At 42.6% G+C, this 19,089-nt stretch overlaps 1 protein-coding gene across 1 annotated transcript; it reads right to left on the bottom strand.

The window, feature by feature from the left end:
- Window positions 1-7,094: 7,094 nt before the first annotated feature.
- LOC104150995 (cysteine dioxygenase type 1) lies at window positions 7,095-17,391 on the bottom strand. Its single transcript, XM_068925373.1, has 5 exons — window positions 17,133-17,391; window positions 15,104-15,181; window positions 12,887-13,044; window positions 10,189-10,358; window positions 7,095-7,844 (listed from the first exon to the last, which is right to left on the bottom strand). The coding sequence occupies exons 1-5, from the start codon at window positions 17,309-17,311 to the stop codon at window positions 7,815-7,817; spliced, it is 615 nt and encodes a 204-aa protein (XP_068781474.1). The 5' UTR covers window positions 17,312-17,391; the 3' UTR covers window positions 7,095-7,814.
- Between the last annotated feature and the right edge of the window lie 1,698 nt (window positions 17,392-19,089).

Raw genomic sequence — 19,089 nt, 5'->3', positions numbered from 1 at the left:
GTAGAACAACAAGTACAACTCCAGAACATTTTCTTCCTTGCCATCCTAAATCTGAAGGGTGTAGCTGGCAATTGAAGTGGTTACTGCTCTACTATTTATTAGACATGACCTGACCACTACACTTTCCTTCCTACACTGCACCAAGGGCAGCTGAAGGTATGTGTAGTTGCTCATAAACTGTGGTGATTGACCACTCCGCATGCAACATAAATTTGGCACCAATTTCTGTTTGTCTAAATAGGCCAAGCTGCAGACTGCAACGGTTCAGAAGCATCCCTGTTACGAGACTGCAGTCTTCAGAAACTGTATTGGGTGGATAGATTGCCGGAGATAGTAAGCATTTAGTTTTTCCAGTTTTAAATCTCTATGTGAGTCAAGGTCCTGAGTGTTCCCCACCGAGCTGTACAAACGTCTTCACGCAGCTCGTCCCAGGAAGCTTGCAGCCCACGGCAAAGTCTGACCTTCAGAATCCCTGTGTGTTACAGTATAGCTGGCTCTGAGCAGGGGTGCAGGCTCCCCACACTGAACATACAGCCATTTGCAACCATTTCATTTTTCAAGTGGTAGTGATATGTCTTTTACACTTCTTCAAGTAATAGAATCATTTGCTTCAAAGAAATGACTTGTAATTGAGGCAAGCATTTCATACTGCAGTGACTCCTTGACTCACTCATTTACTTGGGGTTCTTTTACATCCCAACAAGCAGCTCCACAGGTACAAACATGGGAATTTCACAGGCATTCTGCAAGTCAATATTTGGGTCTTGTTTTGTTTAGAACTAAGTGGTTTCTAAAACCCCACCCTTGTTTTAGTATGAGTCCATGGAAAGAATTTCTATTTATTTTGAATCATTTTAAGCTCTGTGGAAAAGATCTGCAAAAATGTTTGGGACTTTTTGATTATGAAAAATACTTATAGTCAATGTTATGACTGTGATTTCACATGTAAAGATAACTAGCTATTTCTAGTGTTCATTTTCATTAGGAGTGGACTTTCCCTGTAAAAGAATATTTGCTATTATTTCTCAACTTTTTAGTCTCACAATAGAAGTGCAAGGTAACTGTATGACTATAGATGCCCTAGAACATTTATTCTCTTAATATTCCAGTTCTCCATGGGAGAAGACGATAATTTTTTTTAACCCCCACAGAAGGAAAGTCTAGCTAAAGGGACTGGGAACTAGCATGGGGTTTGCAACACCTATGGTTAGCTATTTGCGCTATGTGACAGAAGGTCACTTAATTTCACTGTGCTTCAGTTCGCTTTCTATTAAATGTTCTATTATTACTTTACTGCCAGAGGTTAGGTATGGTGGAATAAATACCGTAAAGACCACAGCAATTGAGCCTGTGCAATTAACTTAGATGTTACTTAACTCATTTGGTATATCAGAGACTAATTCCTAATATGTGTAGTGTACTTCTGAGATCCATGGAGAAGCACCGCTAGCAGTGTCTCATTGCATGTGAGAAGGCAGCAATACTTTACATTCATGTACCTTATGCAGTTCATTTTCTTTAAGAACCTTGAGTACTTTTTCCACCTGGTTGAAGAGAGAGCTCACAACTGGAATATTGCACTGCTCTGCACGATGCCCTAGCTGCTCTGTTATCAGCACTTCTAAGTTTGGGGAGTCTGCAGATAACTTATTAAGCTGTTTTTTCAAGCGCTTTGTGCTAACAGAACAGGGGCCAGAATCCAGGCCATAAATATTAACACAAGGGTTTTATTTTTCTGAGCGATTATCAGAACCCCAAAATAGATACTGCAAATGAAAGTACCTCTTTAATCTGAGTTTATATTGCAATGAGGTGAGGCAGTGAAGTGAAGTGTGAAAACAGAGAGGTGAACTATGCGTTTTAAATGATGTGATGATCCAGGAAGAGGTTTTTCTCTCATACTTGTGCTATATTCAGAGGCTCCAATTCTGGATACTCCTGACTGACAGGAAACACTGGATGTTAAAGTTTTTCTTAAGCAGCGAGGGACTCCCTTTTCCACTCATAAGTGACCATATTCAGTGAGGGCCACACAGTCTGAAGTCACAGGTAACAAATGTAACCACTGTTAAACACTCACTCACAGCAAATGCTTGAAGTAAGGACCATTGTCTCAATGGATGTAAAATATCATAGGCAGTTGATGTCAGCATTTTTATTCCAGCCTACATTGGGTAAAGGTCTGGACGCAAGAGCTGATAAAGGCTTCCTCCAGCCTCTTAAATATAAATAGGGCTATTTTGCATGTTTCCCTTGAAGTGAGCTTTTTCAAAAGCCATTCTCATCTCTATGAATATGCTCAATGATTATCCTCATACTAGCAATCCCGGGCCTCTTTAAAGTCCTAGTTACGGCAGAGAAATAATCGTGTGCCACAGGTCTGAGTGCCTCCCAACAGCTTTTTCAACATTTTCAACAGTTTTTTTTCAGCATTTGCAGAGCAGTTCTACAATCCCCAAAGCTTTTCCTGCTCCTCCACACGCCCATGGTTATGCTCAGAATAACCAACTTCAGGGCCATTTCCTAAGTGAGCGATTGACAGGAGATCTCTGCACCTAGCTGCAAGGACCCACACAACTGTTTTGCAATTCAGTTAAAGGCAAAGCTGTGCACCCCGCCTGGAGACAGAAGCAGAGGAAGAAACGTTTTTCAGCATGTTTATTTGATCTGAGTGCTGATTGTAAATATGTTGCATGACCCAGGGGCATCTTTGTCAGCTAGGGAGAGAAAAGCCTTCTGCTCTCAGAGCTTCCTCAGACAACAACACTGAGGGTCTCTGTTTGAATACTGAATGGGAGCAGAGACTGAGATATAGCTTGTTTTCATAACAGAAGTCCTCCTTCCCAGTCAGCGAACACATTATGCTCAAGTAGCTTTGTGTTTTATATGGATCTCAGGGACACTGGCCAGATAAAGTGCCACACAATGTTATTTCTCTAATCCTTAGGAATTGGGGAAGCAGACGGATGAAATGCCATCCTCTAGGAAGTACATTAATTCACATTTTAATCAACGCGTTGTTAAACATTCCTCACCACCTTTGGTCACAGGTTAGCTAGCTAACCCTGCCTAAACTTGGGAGAGCACAGCGCCCTGAAAGACTATAGATTTAAATGAAGAGGAGGAGGGAAGGACATGAAAAATGATTGAAGCACAAGCCAGTGAACAGCATATACATTTTATCTTTGTGGTTCAGGAAAAAAAATTTGTACTGAGACATAAAGTCCAAATAGAGTAGAGTTAGAAAGTATGTGTTCCTCTGAACCCACAGCAAACAGGAAGGAGGCACACCTCAGATGTTGAGAAATCAGGCTTCAAAAGAAAAGTATGTACTCATTTGTCTATACAGGAGTTCTATTGTGGATTGGAAAGCAAAAGCAAAGACGAATGGGGCTTGGGAAAGAAGAAAGGTGTTTTGTTGTTTGTTTAGAGTTTTTTGGTTTTTTTAATCCTCTCATTTCTTGTGTAGTATGCAAGAATGAGCGATTAGTTTAGAAGAGTTTGGCTGTCCTGGCTTCAATGATCATCCATCCCTGAAGAAATACAATCTAGCTGGAAGTACCCACGAGAGTCTGAGATTTGAATTCTACTTATTAAACAAAGATTCATATAAGCTACGGAGGTAGAACTAATCTTGGAGGGCTGCACAATTAGTCCATGGTGGTTTTGCCTCCTTTATTGGCCAGAGAGGCTGACACTGCAGACCCTGCCTGAAACTTACCCCTTAACTAAAGGCAGCCTATGGTCCAGTACGCAAACAGAGCTCTCAGGTGAGCAAGTAGAAAGATGAGCTCAATTAGGTGTGGGCTGATGAAGGTTTTGGGTTCTCAAACACATTTTAAGCTTGTCAAACCTGCAAAGAGAAGTGAAGAGTACGTAGACTCTCTAACATTCAACGATGGCAAAGGCTTTCATGAGCTGAAGTGGTAGGAGCAAAATGTATAGAACGGTTGAAAAGGACTGAGCTTCAAATTGTTCTGCTTCTCTTTGCAAACATTAGAGTCACTGTAGGTAGGCTACCTCTTTTAACCCTGGGAAGGCTGTATTCTTGCAACATAGCTTTCTCTTAAGCATGAGAGGGGTGTGAGAAATAGCTACAAGGATTAGCTAGTGAACAGCACATCTTGTATCTTTGTGGTTTAGGAAGAGAATTTTGTAATGGAAGCAAAGTTACATATAGAGTGAATTTTGATTCTGCTCTGTCCTCTGTATGTCAACACAGGAAGGAGATGGGAATAGCACTCATCAAATGTCAAGAGACTTAAATAAGCATCATTCAGGCTTAAATAAAAGAAATGGAACTAATTTGTTTACACAGAGATTCTGTAGTAAAAGAAAACACAACTCTAGGCTCAATTATCCACAAGAACGTAACCGCGTTTACCCAGCAAGAGACCCTCTCCCAGCAACAATTCCTATTAGAGGCTTCAGCGCTCCCCCACTTCAGCATCAGGGGAGAGAAAGCTACTCACGTGTTAATTCCACATGGATGCAAACCCCCACAACGCATTTCCTAAACTTCTGTGAGCGTAGCCCTCATAAGCAACAGCCACGCAGACAGGGAAGAGTCTCTTTTCCTTACCTATGCTCTTTGCTACAGTACCTCCCCAAGCAAAACAAATCTCTTTGATAAGCAACTTCTCTTCTTGCAAAATTTCTAATAATGACTCTCCACAGCCAAATCTGCAGTTTGCTGAAGTCACGTAAATATTACACTTCACCCCATTAATGGCACTACTTTTCCTTCCTGCATCTTTCAGTTGAAGCTCCTTCACTGCAATCTTAGACAACTCACCAAATCAGACTGAGTTCTTCTTAGTGATGCCAGCCCAAGTGACTTAGTAACTTCCACCCTATTTTTCAATTTAAGGGCCGAGCTGTAACCTACGTAATTGTCAATTACCTCTCTTCATATTAATGAGGCCCTGTTCAAGAGCACCTTACCTGGTGAAAGCATCTGAAACACTGAATGTGTTCATAGGCCAATGAAAGCTAATTATCAGCCTGCAGCGTATTGCTAGCTCATCAGCCAGTCAGCATTAGTCTGAAGCTCGTGTACTTTCACATGCTGGAAGGCTTAATGCATTGGTTGTTTAGTCGTAATAACGTGCAAGTGCTATTGTGTTGTTACTGGTTTCTGTTTTAAACCAACACTGGTTATGTGGACAAATTAGTGTAAGCGAAAGGGTGACTGCATTTCTCCTTCTGTCACTTGTTATTTAGTGATTAAATATTGCTCTGGGTAGGTATTAGCTTCATACTTGTGCCTTAGGGAGTATAACATTCATAGCTAGTGCTCAAGAAGTAACAAAGAAGGTTTATGTTTTAAGGATTCTGGACCAAATTCATCATTTTGCTTTAGGTTTCTTGTATTAGTGCCCCTTATTGCTGTATGCACTTCCCTCTTATGTCTCTGATACAGTGGTCAAAAGTACCTAGCAAATACCTTATCCTAAAACACTGGAATTCTTCTATTTTTCTGTGTAACGTATGATGCCACACTTACCATGGTTGAACAGTGTTTCGACCAGCTTAGGTAGATGATTGCCATCCCTTCTGCTGCTATTTCCTCTGCTTCACTTGCCAGGCCCGTGTGTGGCTAGCTGGAATACTGTCAAAGTCATTATACCAGTGAGCCTCAATGCAACTAGCTGCCACTGTCATCACTGCTGTGCTGCCTGGCTGTCTCTCTGAGCTTTCCAGTGCCCCCAGCCTGACTCAACCTGTGCTCTGTAAGAAGGTGTTGGCTATGTCTTTTAGTTTTACCTAGTAAGCAAAAGAATTATGAAAATGCTGTATGATGTAGTTCAGCCAAATTGCTCATTTCCTGCAAGAAGCAGGAGGAAGACGAGAGGCAATGGGCACAAACCGGAATACAATGAATTCCATTTAAACATAAGAAAAAACTTTTTTCTATCACATGGGTGATCAAATAGTAGAACAAGTTGCCTACAGTGGTTTTGGCATCTCCATCCTTGGAGATATTCAAAACCCAGCTGGATTGTCCTGAGCAACCTGCGCTAGTTGACCCAGCTTTGAGCAGGGGCGTTGGACCAATCTCCAGAGGTCCTTTCCAACCTCAACTGTTCTGTGATACTTTCACAGACACCTGAGCACTGCCAAATTAAGATGCTCAAGCCCCACTACATGGCTTGACAAGGTTTTTCAGCAAGTGGTTCACAATGAATCAGAAAGAAACATACTGCACTTTGGGGTACGCTAGAACCCAGGAAAAGCACAGAGGCGTCTTCATGTTAGTAGTGGTATTGCTCCTGATGTTTCTTTCCCTTCAAGTTCTGGGCTGCATGTTCACTTCACCCCTCTCTGGAACATTACCCAAGTCCACCTCATGCAGACATTCGCTGTTTACTGCTGATGCTTCTCCCTGTACTTTTGCCTTCAGGCTGGCTTTTCTTTCTCCTCTTCTTCTGCTTCCCTGACCCCCTCCCACCTCCCTCCCCAACCCCCCCCCAAAAAAAAAAAAAAAAAAAAAAAAAAGAGTATTTCAAAGCAACTACTGCCTTCCCATTGGCTCTCAAAGGGTAATTGCAGCAGAAAGTCATAGGCTCATTTACAGCTGTTACGCTGCTTAAACATTTTTTGAAAATGTGATAGAGCCTCCTAAAAATGGGGCCTCAAAGTAAATGCATTTTTTTTTGGACTTGTCAATAAGGAGGGAAATATGTGATTCATCTAAACAGGCTGCTTTTAAAACTTTAATGGCTGCCCAAGTAATGAGCAGTCACTTAAGACATCAAGAGGCTTGCTGCATGTTCTCTACTTTGTCCTTATGTATTGGTTATATTAAATGACTACAATAGCCTCAGGAAGGCAGCTTTACTGATTTTGATACACTTATTTTTTTCAAGTTGGTCTTATCATTGTAACTAAATCTTGAGGATGAAAATATGCATCAGTAAACTCAATGGCAAAACTCCCACTGACTTAACTGGGATCAGGGTTTCTTTACATGTTTTAAATACCTTTGACTTTTCAAACACTTCTATAGCGTACCACTTAGTGAGTAATGTGGAAATTAGTCAAGTGTGATGACTGTGTTAGTTATCAGGAGATAAAGGCCGCAAACTTTTAAGTTCTGTGCACAAATCCAGTTTTATTTTAGTTACCTGGAAGGAGTTCAGTAGCTATACAGAATACTCTGGAAACTGGACATTAGCTGTATTAAGTAGGATTAGTCTTATTAAAAACTCAAATCTTTGCCCAATCAGTTTTGAAAATCATTGTACACGAAGCAATTTATTGCTCCTATTTAAAATAAGATCTGACAAACAAATTGTAAAAAATAAAGTAAAAAAATGCACAAAACTATCAAAATGACCTATGGCATTAAAACCAAAAAGACTTAATAAAAAAGAGCTGCTGTTAGTAGTATCTAGTATACTACCCATAGGTACAAGTGACGGGAAGCTTAAAAGTTTATATTATTATTAATTACATTGAGAGCATACATACATGTAGGCCTATTAAGTAGTGTCAGATGATGTTTAAAAATCCTATGTTTGATATGAAAAGTGGAATTAAAAGGAGGCTAGAATCAGAAAAACTACTTCATTCTGACTTGACAACAGCCTAAGAAAAGGCATCTAACCTCTTAAGTAGTTTATGGCACTAGTTAGCTTAGTGTCCCATAATCAGCATTCACTCAAGATAACTACAGGTTGCCTGGAAGCTGCCCTACTGTAGTTCTATGTACAAGTTAGAGGAATATAGCTGGCTGTCAGGCTTAGCCATGTAAGTCTTCTGTCCCTGGTTAAACATTCAGCAGGTCTTAAGCAAACACATGCTGGTGCTTCTCAGTTGTTCTCTTGTGGCACTGCTGTTGCCTAAAAAGAGAGAGGAGAGATTTCTTTTTTAAGGGAAGAGACTTAGTAGTAGACTCCAACCATCTGCCTGTTCTTAATATGGGCCTTAACATTACCAGGGGAGCTCAGCACCTTAAAATATTTGATGTATTTCTTTTCAATACTTTTTGCAAGATAAAAAGTTACTACCCACATTTTATAGAGGATAGTATGGCCCAAATACCACAGTACCTGATAAAATTAGCTGCCCTATCCTTTGGGTCCCTGTGTGACCATGGGCAGAAGAGACAACTGAGGAGTGCTTTCTCCTTTAGGCTATCTTTTCTGTCAGAAACGCTGTGCTGTATTTCATTCTGACAGAAACTGGAACTCCAGTTTGAAAGATAGACTGCAAAGAAACGACCTGCCCTAGAACAATTCCCAATAGCAAGAGCCTCTGATATGCTCTGACAGCCAGGAGACAAAACCAGGTTTTCCTCAGTGAACTTTCACATCTGTATTCTAATGGTTCATACTTGGACTGTGGAAACAGTCTCTTTTCTGAGTAAGTCCTTGGTAAGTTAACTCCACACCGTGTCAATTATTAGGCCTTCTAACTTGTTTATATATTTACTGTTCAGTTAATTAAGACTCCATCGTAACCACTAGGGGTTACCCGAGTATTTTACCTACAGAGAAAACTTCAGACAAATGGGAAGCGCTGAATGTGCTTTAATAATCTTCTCACTAATGAAGATATGCAAGTATGCTTTACACTATTCTCCTTTTCCTTTTAACGTACAGTCCTCTGCCTTCCTAAGTCCTTTCGAGATCTGGTAAACAGAAGAAGGCTTGAGTTTCCAGTGAGCTTTCCAAAAACCGTCATTGAAACCAGAAGGTTTTTGTAGCATGAAGTCATTTCAGACAGTTGGATGGCCCAGACTAGCTACCACTCTTTGCCTTACTGGAATTCCATTTACAGGAATTCATGAAAGAGACCTAGTGATTAAGATTTACCTCTCTCCTGTAAGCCAGATCCCATTTCCCACAAAAGGTGCAAACATTGCCAGTGGGTTACAAATCAAGAGTAGGAAAATAGTCCAAGTTAAAGTATCTAGTTCCATTTATCTTGCACACTTTGTATTCAATAAACACTTAAAATGAAAGGAAAACAAGCAAATATTGAATTCTCCTGTGAATTTTGTTCCACATTTTTTCTGTGTTCATTGTCCTTTAAAATCTGATTTATAAATCTGAGCTTACTTTCTCAAAGACCTTTCAAACTTGTGAAGGTTAAAGTTCAGGTTTCAGCTGTTTAGTAAAATTGTAATCACTTAATCTGACAAGATGCAAAGAAATAATTTACACTGGGCTTGCTGATTATATAAATCTTTAGCTGGATCTTACTAAGGGCTCACTGCTTAGAAGTCCAAAGCACTGAATTTCTGGCCTCAGTAAAAGGTGAAAGTGTTCTGTATCTAACAAAAACAGTCTTTGAACCTCTGTAGCTGACCCAACAAAAATCTGTTTTTTCTCCCCTTGTATGTGGTAACTTTTCCCAACACACAGAGAAGTGCTAAAAGGGAACCCTATCAAACCCTGCCAGATGTCCTAGCTTGGTCCCTCCTTTCTATCCAAATTCAATCTCTTGACATTGCTCAGGAATGCAGACAACAGCCAGTCTACTCTCTCTCAAAGCAAGTGTTTCCATTTAAAAGTTTTGATTTTAAAAAGTCTGAGTACTTATCTTGCTTTACTTCCAGTAAGTTACAAGGTTTAAAACAACTGGCTTGAAACGGGATGCTTTTTGGCAGAACAGTTTAGGCAGGGAATGTTACACATGACTTAAATTGGCTAAAATAATCTAGCTGCTTAATGGCCTTCCATTGACTAGGTTACATTTACTGTCTGAAGACGCTTAACTAATAGCAAAATTCTCATTAATCCTCTTCTCCACACAGAACTGCCTCCTGCTAGGCTCTTCCACTCCTCACACAGCTGGACACCGTCCATAGGGGAACGGAAAGGGGTGGTGAGAAGAGCCAGGGCAGCCAAATCCAACGTCATCACTAACAGATGATAAGTTCTCAGCCTCAATTTTCCTATGTGGTTGTATTACTGCACTTTGTAACACAGCAGGGAAGAGAACTGCATATAAGGAAAGCGCAAACTGACAAACGGAAGAGTATTTTTGAAATACATCTTATGCTGATCCTAGATATGGATGCCCCAGGAACTGTGAGATTGCTACAAGTCCTGGAGAGCCCCCCAGGAGCCAATGGTCTGCTCTGTGCAGACAAAAACGCAGCCCCTCTGTCCTGTCCCTGCACAAGGGCAAGTGGTTGGTGACAAAGAGCTGCCAGGGAACGTATTATCCCATACTTACACATAGAGTCCTTTCGCCAAACTTGCTATAGAATGTCATTTTGACTTTGTGCTTGTGTCCAGTCCTTTGATCAAAGGTGTTACAGCTGTCGAAGGGTGGGCTGTACAAATGCAGGCTAACAGCAGACTCTGTGTGGCTTATGTTCTCCACACGGTGCAAGCCAATGGAGTCTAGAGAGGCAAGGGCATGAAATGAAAGGTTGCATTAAGAGACAGATTTAGCAAGATCTCATAAACACCTGGAAGAGTGCCATCTAAGCTGAAACTTGTGAAGAAGCCGGTTAGTCACACCTGCACTTTGAGGAACAACGTGTAACTCAGTACAGCAAATTAGACTGCTGTTCTCTAGCACGGTTTCCTAAATACACTGGTGCTTCAGAATACCTTATCGCCTTCAACACTTGTAAATTACTGGATTATCTACTATGGGATAAAGGCCAATAGAAATCCAAAGAAGCTTAAGGAAGGCCATGCGGCCAGTAATTTGCCAGCTGCCATTCCCAAATGGGTTTAAGGTTTATTCTCCTAGGAGATGCTGTTGCTCTCTAGAAGCAGGAAGATTTGTGTTTCTAAAAATCAGCAGGATAGTTTACAGGCAGACTTTTTGTATTACTAATTCTCAGCCCAATAACAAGGACATCAATCACATTAAGAGTCAGCTACTTGTTTTTGGAGCATGGACTCATGGGCAGAGATATACTTGTCTTCTATTGCAGACGTCCATTTCCTAATTAATCTTTCCAACTTATTAGTTTGGAGTAGAACAGTCTTCATTTCTTTGGTCTTTTGTCTAAAGCGACAAATGACTGGTGACTGGCATATGTCCAATCTTAACCGAACAGTAAGCGTAATTGAACAGGTAATAAGACACTGTCTTATTGAAGTAATGGCATTTTTATGTAATACCTTGACTTCTGCTCGATCGTCCCAGAAAATGTAAACTATGAAGAATCAAATCCATAAAAACATCTATTTTCATTCTATATTAAAGTGGAGTTTTTGAATTACTTAAGGGAAACCTTGAATTCAAGTTTATGACTCCTGCTGTAAGAAAACAACTGAGGCCTTTGTACTTAAAATTAATACATCATCTAATACTCAGACCTGTATTATGCATTGTAGGCACAATAACCTGGGAACTGTAAGTACACTTCGAATGTATATCAGAGTCAAGAGCGTAAGCCCTAAGTGTCATTAACATCATTTAGATAAATAAAGGATGCGGGGAGGAAAAAAAGCCTTAAATGTGTGCTTATGTAAAGGGAGATTCAAATAAACTCAGATTAGTGGGTTATAGCCTTAACAGTAAAGTACAACAGCCACCAAGAAACATGTAGTAGAAACACGAAGGCTTATGGACACCATTAAAGTAGCAAGGCAATCAAGTAGAACACTGTCAGTGTTTTCCATCTACTTCTTTTACTTGTTTCTTTTAAGCCAAAATGCCTAGCATGAAATATGATCTAAACTGTCCCAGAGAATTGGATACCAAATTTGTTTTAAACAACCAAGAAAGCTTTGGATCAGATACACACAGGGCGTAATTGTTTGCATTGCAACGAACCACATACATAGGGAAGAAAACCTAAACAAGTCTGAGAACCCACCACCCAGGTGTGGGAGTGCCCCCTCCATCAGTAGAAGCATCAGGCTCTTCCTTACATTTCCTGTCCTGTGAATTTTGTGTTTTCAGATAAAGTGACATACCTGCAGCAAAGGGCTGGAGAGTACCCTTCATGTTTCCTCTATGCCCTTTGCCCTGGCCTAGTCTGTAAGCCAAGCTGAGGCTGTGGATGTGACTCCCTTGAACCGGAGGGAGCACCGCAGGGGTGTGCTGTAGTTACTCAGCTATCACATACAAGGCAGGTAGCCCCCTTCTCTGAGGCTTTGCCCTGAAGCGCTCGTTCTGCTGAACTCTTTGCAGTTCAGCACGATTTGTAACGCCTCTTGTAGGATCAGAATGTGATGCCCAGCTGGTGACTCCCAGGCAGCCTCAGGTGTAACACAAGATGGCAATAGTTACCGGTATGCATAATGGCATGACTTTAGGTACCTAGGGAACCTTCCTGGTGAAGACTTAGATGTCTTTCAGCATCTGTGGAGTTAGGCGATTGTTTTATAGATTGTTTGGGTAGACCTTCAGCTCTGCTGACACTACACTTCAGCATTAGAGTCTTTTTTGGATTTGGACGAAAATTTACACTTGAGGATCACAGCCTCTGTTTCTGGTTGTTTAATTTATTCTATGGCTTTTACATTTTTGCCCTAGGATTTCCATGACAGATCACAAGGACTATTTCTTTGTAAAGTTGTGATGATTAAGAAATTTAAACTTTGTTTCCTCTTGTTTCTCCACAAAATACAATTTAAGCTCTGTGTTTACAGGCAATTTCAGAGTTATTTGGGACACAGTGCTGAAGGCTACTCAGTATAGAAGAGCTATCCAGCCTCTTTAAGTACCAAGCGATTGCTGCAACCAAGCAAATGCTGCAATGTCTTAAGAGTGAGTTAAAAGGAAAATTTTGTTTGTTTTATTGAATCCAAATACAGGTTTGTAGAGAATTTGAATAGCCAAGTTCAAGTGTGTAAAGTGTATGATACTGTTAAAGGTAAGAGCCTAGTTAGCACATGAACTATCCTATTTAAGGAGTCACATTCATAGGTGGGTAGCTGTCAAATAAGATACTAGAGGAGCTTACCATTAATATAGGCACATTGATTTTCTCTGAGAACACGTTCTGATTTCTTAGTCATTTCGCCATTTCCTTTTTTCTCAGGCCATGCAAAGAGAGTTTCCTTTAGATTTCCCTGGAGGATCTTCATAAAGCAGTGGGAGTCAGTGTGATCATGGATACTGCTATATAAGCAAAAAGAATAACCAAACTCAGTGTGATACTACACATTTAACTGAAGTACCGCAAACAGAACAGATGGCATAGCCTATTGTAGCTGGACATAGCTCTAGAATGAAATGCTGTTGCACGCACACAAATCTTAGAAAGAAATATTCACCATGGCTGAGGTATGCCTACTTAAAACTGCAGCATTAGAAATGTGTTAGGATAAGCTTACGTTTATCAGGACTTGGAGGAAAAAAAAACTAAGCTATCTGTCAGCTTATGACCTTGCCAGAGAAAAAAACAAGGCAAATCTGGAGGAGGCAGGAGGACAGGAAAGCTTTTCAGAACACAAACTCTGTGGGCCAAGGGAAAAAAAAAAAAAAAAAGGATGCTTTCCTCAGTGACCCCCAACCAGGGCCTATATTTTGTATCAGGCAGAGGCCAGTGTGGACTTGCATTTATACCAGGTGTATTTGCAAATCCACAGTGCTCCCTCTCTAAACATGGGAGAAATGAGCTACTTCTCCTTCATTCCTAGGCCTCTCTACTGTTGAGATGCATAGGAGTTTGTTGAGAAAGAAAATGCTGTCTTTGCCACTCTAACAGTACTAAGTACAACTGACTAGAGCAAGCCCTTAATTTCACAAGTTGGCAAAACACGAACAGCAGCAGGAGCTGGCATGATCTGTCTGCTTGCTTGATCTATCTGCTTACTTGGAAGTATGTTTTAATTGCCTCATTTAGAGGCATACAGGGTAGATATGCAATTTAGTTTGGGGCTTTTTTTTTTTTTTTTTTTAAATAGAGGCCTAACTGTTACAGAATTTGATGGGATTAGGACAAAGGGAGATGTCTCCACTCGTGGCAGGGAGGCGAGGGAATTTGGCCCTCCCTGAAGTATAGTGCTAATGAGTTCCACCCAACAAGCCTGGTACTTGTACATTACTGTTTTCAATAAACAAATGTCAGCTTCTTACAAAGTGAGATGCCAAGAGAGCACTGCTTGCTTCAGGCATAGAACAGTTCACAAATGCCACGTTGTCATGCTCCTTGCACAAGCCATGAGCACAATCTGATCCTCCTCATGTAGGAAGCAAAAACAAGTTGTGGTCTGAGTCTAGTTCCTAGCAAATGCTCATCCAACCCAAACACAATTTGACAAGAATTACAGTCTTTGCGGGAAAAGCCCAGGAGAAATAGAGGAGGTGGCCTTCATTCTTACATCTGTCTGGGTATAATTGCATGGCATCCCCAGGAGGATATTTTAAGTGTTCAATATGCATGCTCAATTAAAAACAGCCCCCTCTGCCCTCCCCTCCCCCCCCCCCCCAGGTCTTGGGGTTTTCTGTTTACGTGCAAGGACAATCAGTCAAAGCCTGCAAGTTTTGTCACTCCACATTTTGTTGTATCCAGCATTTTGTAAGAGACCCTCCAAGGGACAGATCCTGCTCTCACTTTTGCAGGACTATGCAATCCAATGTATGGGCCGCATATATAACTCAAGGGGGCGCAGCAGCAGTGTGGTCCCTTCTGAGGGAGGAGCTAGGATGTCTGGAACCTACCTAAAGCTATGTATCGCCAGAAAGGGGCTCCCACCCCACGCTCCTAACCCAAACCCACTTTTCTCTTTGTGGTGCAAAGACTGGATTTAAACAACATGAGAGAATAAAGACTGTTTAGACTGTACCAAGTCCTGCTTCTGCAACACAAAGTGAAGCAGATTTATCAGAAGCAACAGGGTCTGTTCAATGCCTGTAGGACCCACTGTACCTCTGGGATTAAAAACTTCTACAGACAGAAGAAAGCATAGATTTGGTAGAAGACCATAATTAGTATTATATTTTAAATGCTCTAAAAGTGTCCATAAGGTACAAACTTGCAAAAAATATTCTAGCAAATATGCAGGACGGCCACCCCAAAGGAATAAGTAGGAGTTCTACACTGCCTACTTCCCTGAAGTTTTCTCATAGTTCACTTAGGGCTGATTATTCTTCTCTTTTCATATGACAGTGTTCCAAGCAAGAGGTACTATAACTCTCTATCTGTTTGATAAAACCATACTCTTTGGATACAAACCTGCCATGCCCTTCACCCCAGCATAAGATCATCAAGTTGAACTTTCCATTTCCACTGTCCACAAGATTTCTTGTATACCTGAAATACAAAGTGTTTGCTTTTAAGAACAATCACTACCAACATGCCTATAAAAGAAGTATACAAATATGGTTATGAACAAAGGTTGCACCATATAAAAATCTTCTTTTCTGCCTTCTTGAAAGCAAAGTTTCCCTTGGACAAAGTGAAATTCAGTTTTTAAACTGTTTTTGTACATCTAGTTGTTCTGGGAAGAAAAATTGGACTCAGTTAATATTTGATAGTCATATTGCTTTTGAATTACATAGATGATTGGAGTTTGGGAACTAGGAGTCTGCAACTAGAGTGGACGACAGGATCAGATCAAAATAGTTATTGAATGAAGTCACTTCAGCAGCTGGCTTATAATTAGAAACAGAGGACTGCAATGAAAAAAGAAAAATACATGGTTACATTCTTCTACAGTTCATTTTCAGATATTCTTGGCTGTCCTTTCTCTTGGGCAGCACTCCTTCCTATTAGGCAGAAAAAGAATAGGAAAAAAAAAAAAAAAAGGTCAGGCTTACCATACATGGTACTCTTACTTTTTTCTTGAAGATTCTGCATCTTGCACTGTAACATTCTTGTATGGATAAAATACCTATCGTGTAACTTCTGCCAGCATCTACTTTGAAATGAAGTTTAGCATAGCAGAAAATTTTAAACAGATTTACTTATGCTAACTTAAAAATAACATGGAATGAGCTTGTTCCTAAAGGCTTTTTATCCATATGCGTGTTCCAGACTGATTTGCTCGCAGGGCTTGAAAGCTTTTTGTATCACCATGTTTTGAGGTTTGTTTCTGCGCGCTTCCCTGCAAGCCTGCCCCCAGCTGTCACTTGTCTCATCCAGCTGAGAAGGGGCTGTGTTTTGCTATATACATTGCTTTGCACAGCGAGGCCCTGATCCAGGGCCGGTGCTCCTGGCTGGTCTGGTGCAAGCAAGCAGCTCTGACCTTCTGACTCCTCTTCAGCTTTAGTCATCGCCTATTCACAAGGTGCCAAGTAAAGCAGACACTTATGCCTATGACAGGAAGACTCACTCTCACCCAACAGACCGATGCAGAACTGTCACTGATGACACCCAGATGTTTTGCATTAATTTTCTGATAAGGTCATTCAATTTAATCAAGATATGACATTCCTAACAAGTCACTTTCAAAGCATTTCATTTATATCTATATGCTGCCTTTTGCTCCGTCCACAATCTGGGCACGCATCAGGTAGATATATTTTTCCTATGATGTCAGAACTTAAGCAATCAGTGTTGGCATTTGACTGAACTTTTCAAGTGCTGCTATTTCTGTACAGCGGGTCTGCACGGCCAAAAGAAAGGCTGTCGTGCATACTTCTAAAGTTACCCGGCTTAGTTTTTCTAGTTCTTAGTTTCCTGTGTCCTGTTACAATTCCGTGATTTGTTCTGAATGGAGAGAAGTCAATGCAAGAAGACAGGAGGCTTTTTAAAAAAAAAAAAAAAAGTCAAGCCAGAATGATGCTTTCATGATAAAGTGGTTACAAATAGGAAAGGTTTGTTTTTTTTTTTTAAATAAGGGAGGTGCTGGAATAAAATGCATTTAATCATAAATACACAACAGAGAAGCCACCAACGGCGTCGGCAAAGTAAGAGCGCCTTAAAACCTCGGCTGCTGTTTTACTGCAGCGGCAGAGGGGCGGGAGGCCTGAACCCGCACCGGCCCAGCGGGCTGAAGCGGGCAGGCGACACGGCACACCCGCCGGCTCCGGCTCCGGCCCCGCGGCCCCAGCGCGGGGGGCGCCCCCCGCCGCCCCCGGCCCCCCCATCGGTGCTCCGCGCCGCCGCCATTGGCCGCCGCCGCCCCGCCCGCTCCCCACCCCACCGCGCCCCGCCGCGGGCAGCGCGGCCCCCGGCCCTCGCCCTCCGCTGCCCTGCCCCGCCGCCGGGAGCAGCGGCCCCCGGCCCGGCGCGATGCGACGCGGCGCCGGCGGGTCCCTACCTGTACTGGTCAAACTTGGCGTACTGCAGCCACTCCTCGGGGTTGCTCTCGTAGGACTCCATGAGCGCCTGCACCTCCTCCACGCTGACCTTGTCCTCGGAGAAGAGCCGGTGCAAGATGCGGATCAGCTCCGCCAGGCTCCGCGCCTTCCACATCTCCGTCTGCACCGGCGCCTCCATGACCGGCTCCGTGCGCAGCCCCTGGCCGCCGCCCCCGCCCGGCCCCCGCCGCCGCCCTTTATGCGCCAGGAGGCGCGGCGGGAGCGAGCCGCCCCCGCGGGCGGGGGACGGGGCGGCCCCGCCGGCCCTGCCCCCGCTGCCAAAGTCCTGCTCGGCCACCAGCTCGCACCGTCAGGCTGCTGCGCTCCCCCCCTCACCCCCGCCCCGAAACGTAACGCGTGGGACCCAAGAGGGCCGCGGCTCAGCCTGCGGCCGTGCCGGCACACCGCCGGGTGCCAGACCCACGCGCGGCCGACCACGCAAGTGGGCTTCGCACCCGGCGCCTTCATGGCCGGGTCAGCTGCTAACGGGGTATAGATTAGCCGTGACTTCCAGCAACAGAATTCAGTATGCGCCGTAGAGCTACGTTCAAAAAAATCAACCTTTTCGCGTGAGAGAAAGGGTTCGGCTCCTCAGGCCCGCCAGGTGGTTGTGAGGCTGCAAGCCAGCAGCTCAGCTTCTCTTCGGGAGGCGCGCTTAAGGCTTGAGGGCGCCCAAAGCGCTGCTGGGTCGTAGCCGGCCTTTGAGGCAGTCAGGCTGAAGCGATTTCTAGTGTGCCCGGTTTCTCTTCCTCTGACCTGTGCATCAAGGAGTTGTGAGAAAAAGCAGCCCCATCAATAGAGGAAGTTCACCTGGCGAGGCTGGGTGAATTTCTGCCTCCGCTGCAGTCAAGAACACGTTCCCACAGATTTAAACGGGGCTGGCATCTTGTGCATGGGAGTGAAACACCCCTGAGTTTACAGAACACGTACGCTGTCGGAGACCTATCGCAAAGCTCTCCCGGTGCTCAGAAAGCGGATGTGACCCTTATTGCTACTTTTATTAACGAGTTGTGTTTGTGGGGGTGTGACCTGTGATAATTTTAAACAGACTTTGAAACAATTTTAGACCATTTTAAACAGACAAACACTGCCCACAGGTATAAAATATATCACAAGAATAGGGTTTTGTAAGAACCACCAGAGCAATGCTTAAATGAGCTGGGAAATGAACAATGACATCTGCCTTCAACCTTTTTTTTGTTTCTTTCTGGTATTCCCAAGATCTGATCACAATTATTTTGCAGCAGTCATAATGTCTCTCTGCGTACCTGCACACCTCTGTGACTGGCGATGTTCTGGTACTTAAGTAAGTCCAGGAAAAAAATCGCATTATGCATCTCCTGTTAATCCCAGAAACTTCAGAAACTTGATTCATTTGCCACAACGTTGATGGGAGCATTAATTACGGCTTTTTTACTACTAAAAGCAAAAGGACGTTTTACATCTTCCTCTGCTACAGCTAATGGCTTAGGCTGGATCTGCCTATTGCAGTTTCAAAGTCTGTTATTGCTTATTATAGCTCACTTGCAATGATTGACCCATATATTTGCCCAAGCTTTTCTTTAACTTGATAACCAAGAGCTCGAATTTCTCTAGTAGTAATAGAAAATCTTACATTTCTATTTAACCCTTATTCAAAAGTATTCACACTTTTTTTTTTGATTTTGAATCTTTCAACATCGCTTGTTGATCCTGAAAACTTCCATAGGAGTTGATTGCTTGATTGCGTAGAAATCATTAGTTACAATATTTATGGCTCTACAGTTTACTGATGTCCCACTGTCACATTAGCAAATGTCTTTGCTAATGTCCCACTGACAGGAATGGCACAAGGATCTGAGTTACGCGCAGCAGCTAACAGATTCTAGCTTCTGCCACTGAGGGTGGCTGTTGCTGAAAATTTAAAAAAAGAAGAGG

Source organism: Struthio camelus, chromosome W, assembly GCF_040807025.1.
Source record: "Struthio camelus isolate bStrCam1 chromosome W, bStrCam1.hap1, whole genome shotgun sequence".
Taxonomy (NCBI): domain Eukaryota; kingdom Metazoa; phylum Chordata; class Aves; order Struthioniformes; family Struthionidae; genus Struthio; species Struthio camelus.
The sequence above is the reverse complement of the archived record's forward strand: the minus strand, read 5'-3'. Positions and strand labels throughout refer to the sequence as shown.